Source organism: Rhincodon typus, chromosome 48 (assembly GCF_021869965.1).
Source record: "Rhincodon typus isolate 14 chromosome 48, sRhiTyp1.1, whole genome shotgun sequence".
NCBI classification, from domain to species: domain Eukaryota; kingdom Metazoa; phylum Chordata; class Chondrichthyes; order Orectolobiformes; family Rhincodontidae; genus Rhincodon; species Rhincodon typus.
The window spans coordinates 5530951-5531738 of record NC_063379.1 but is presented as its reverse complement, the minus strand read 5'-3'; the positions used below and the strand labels follow the sequence as shown (position 1 = coordinate 5531738).

Below are 788 nucleotides of genomic sequence, written 5' to 3'. Positions count from 1 at the left end.
AAACACTTCCCAACCCACCTCCATGGAGAACTGGATAGTTAGTGCCAAACGGGCTGAGAGAGGCCCCGTGAGGTCTCTGCATTTGAATAGCCGCCGTTAAATGCGAGGCGAGCACTGTCTGCCAGGCCGTGACCTTGAGTAACCCAGGGCCTGGGTGTTTGTGTGACCTTTGCCCTGTCTGTTGCAGCCAATACCCACGTGCACGCGGACCATGTGACCGGGACAGGGCAGATGAAGAAGCAGATAGTGGGGTGTCGGTCTGTCATTGCGGAGAGCAGTGGGGCAGCAGCAGATCTACACGTCCGTGATGGGGACACTGTCACCTTTGGGAGATTTGTGAGTGACTGTCGGAGTGCCTTCCCCCAGCTCTCCGCCAAAATCTCTGTCTCATTCCTACTCTCGTCTCTGTCTGTCTCCCTCGCCCCCTCCTCGTGCGCGCACTCTCCCCTCTGCCTGCACCTCACGCGCGCTCCCCATCTATCTATCCATCTATCCATCTGCATGCCTCCCCCCCCACCACTTCACCCCAGCCCACCAGCTGCTGCTTTCGGGTACACGGTGTGTAAATCCCTCTCTCCGTGTGTGCTGTCACAGGGTCTGGAGGTGCGAGCGACCCCGGGCCACACGAATGGCTGTGTCACGTACGTTCTGAACGATCGGAGCATCGCTTTCACCGGGGACGCACTCCTCATCCGGGGCTGTGGCAGGACAGACTTCCAGCAAGGTACCCCCACCACACAACCCAGTCAGTGTACAGATATCTCCCTGAGAGAGAGAGAGGGGACTGA

The 788-nt window shown here is 58.9% G+C and overlaps 1 protein-coding gene across 1 annotated transcript in view; it reads left to right on the top strand.

Annotated features, from left to right (window-relative positions):
- The window catches only part of ethe1 (ETHE1 persulfide dioxygenase), a 6369-nt gene that overhangs the window by 3485 nt on the left and 2096 nt on the right, over positions 1 to 788 (top strand). Inside the window, exons 3-4 of the mRNA XM_048620782.1 lie at positions 188 to 336; positions 595 to 724. Of these exons, the coding sequence (XP_048476739.1) occupies positions 188 to 336; positions 595 to 724 (279 nt within the window). The remainder of the gene's footprint in view (positions 1 to 187; positions 337 to 594; positions 725 to 788) is intronic.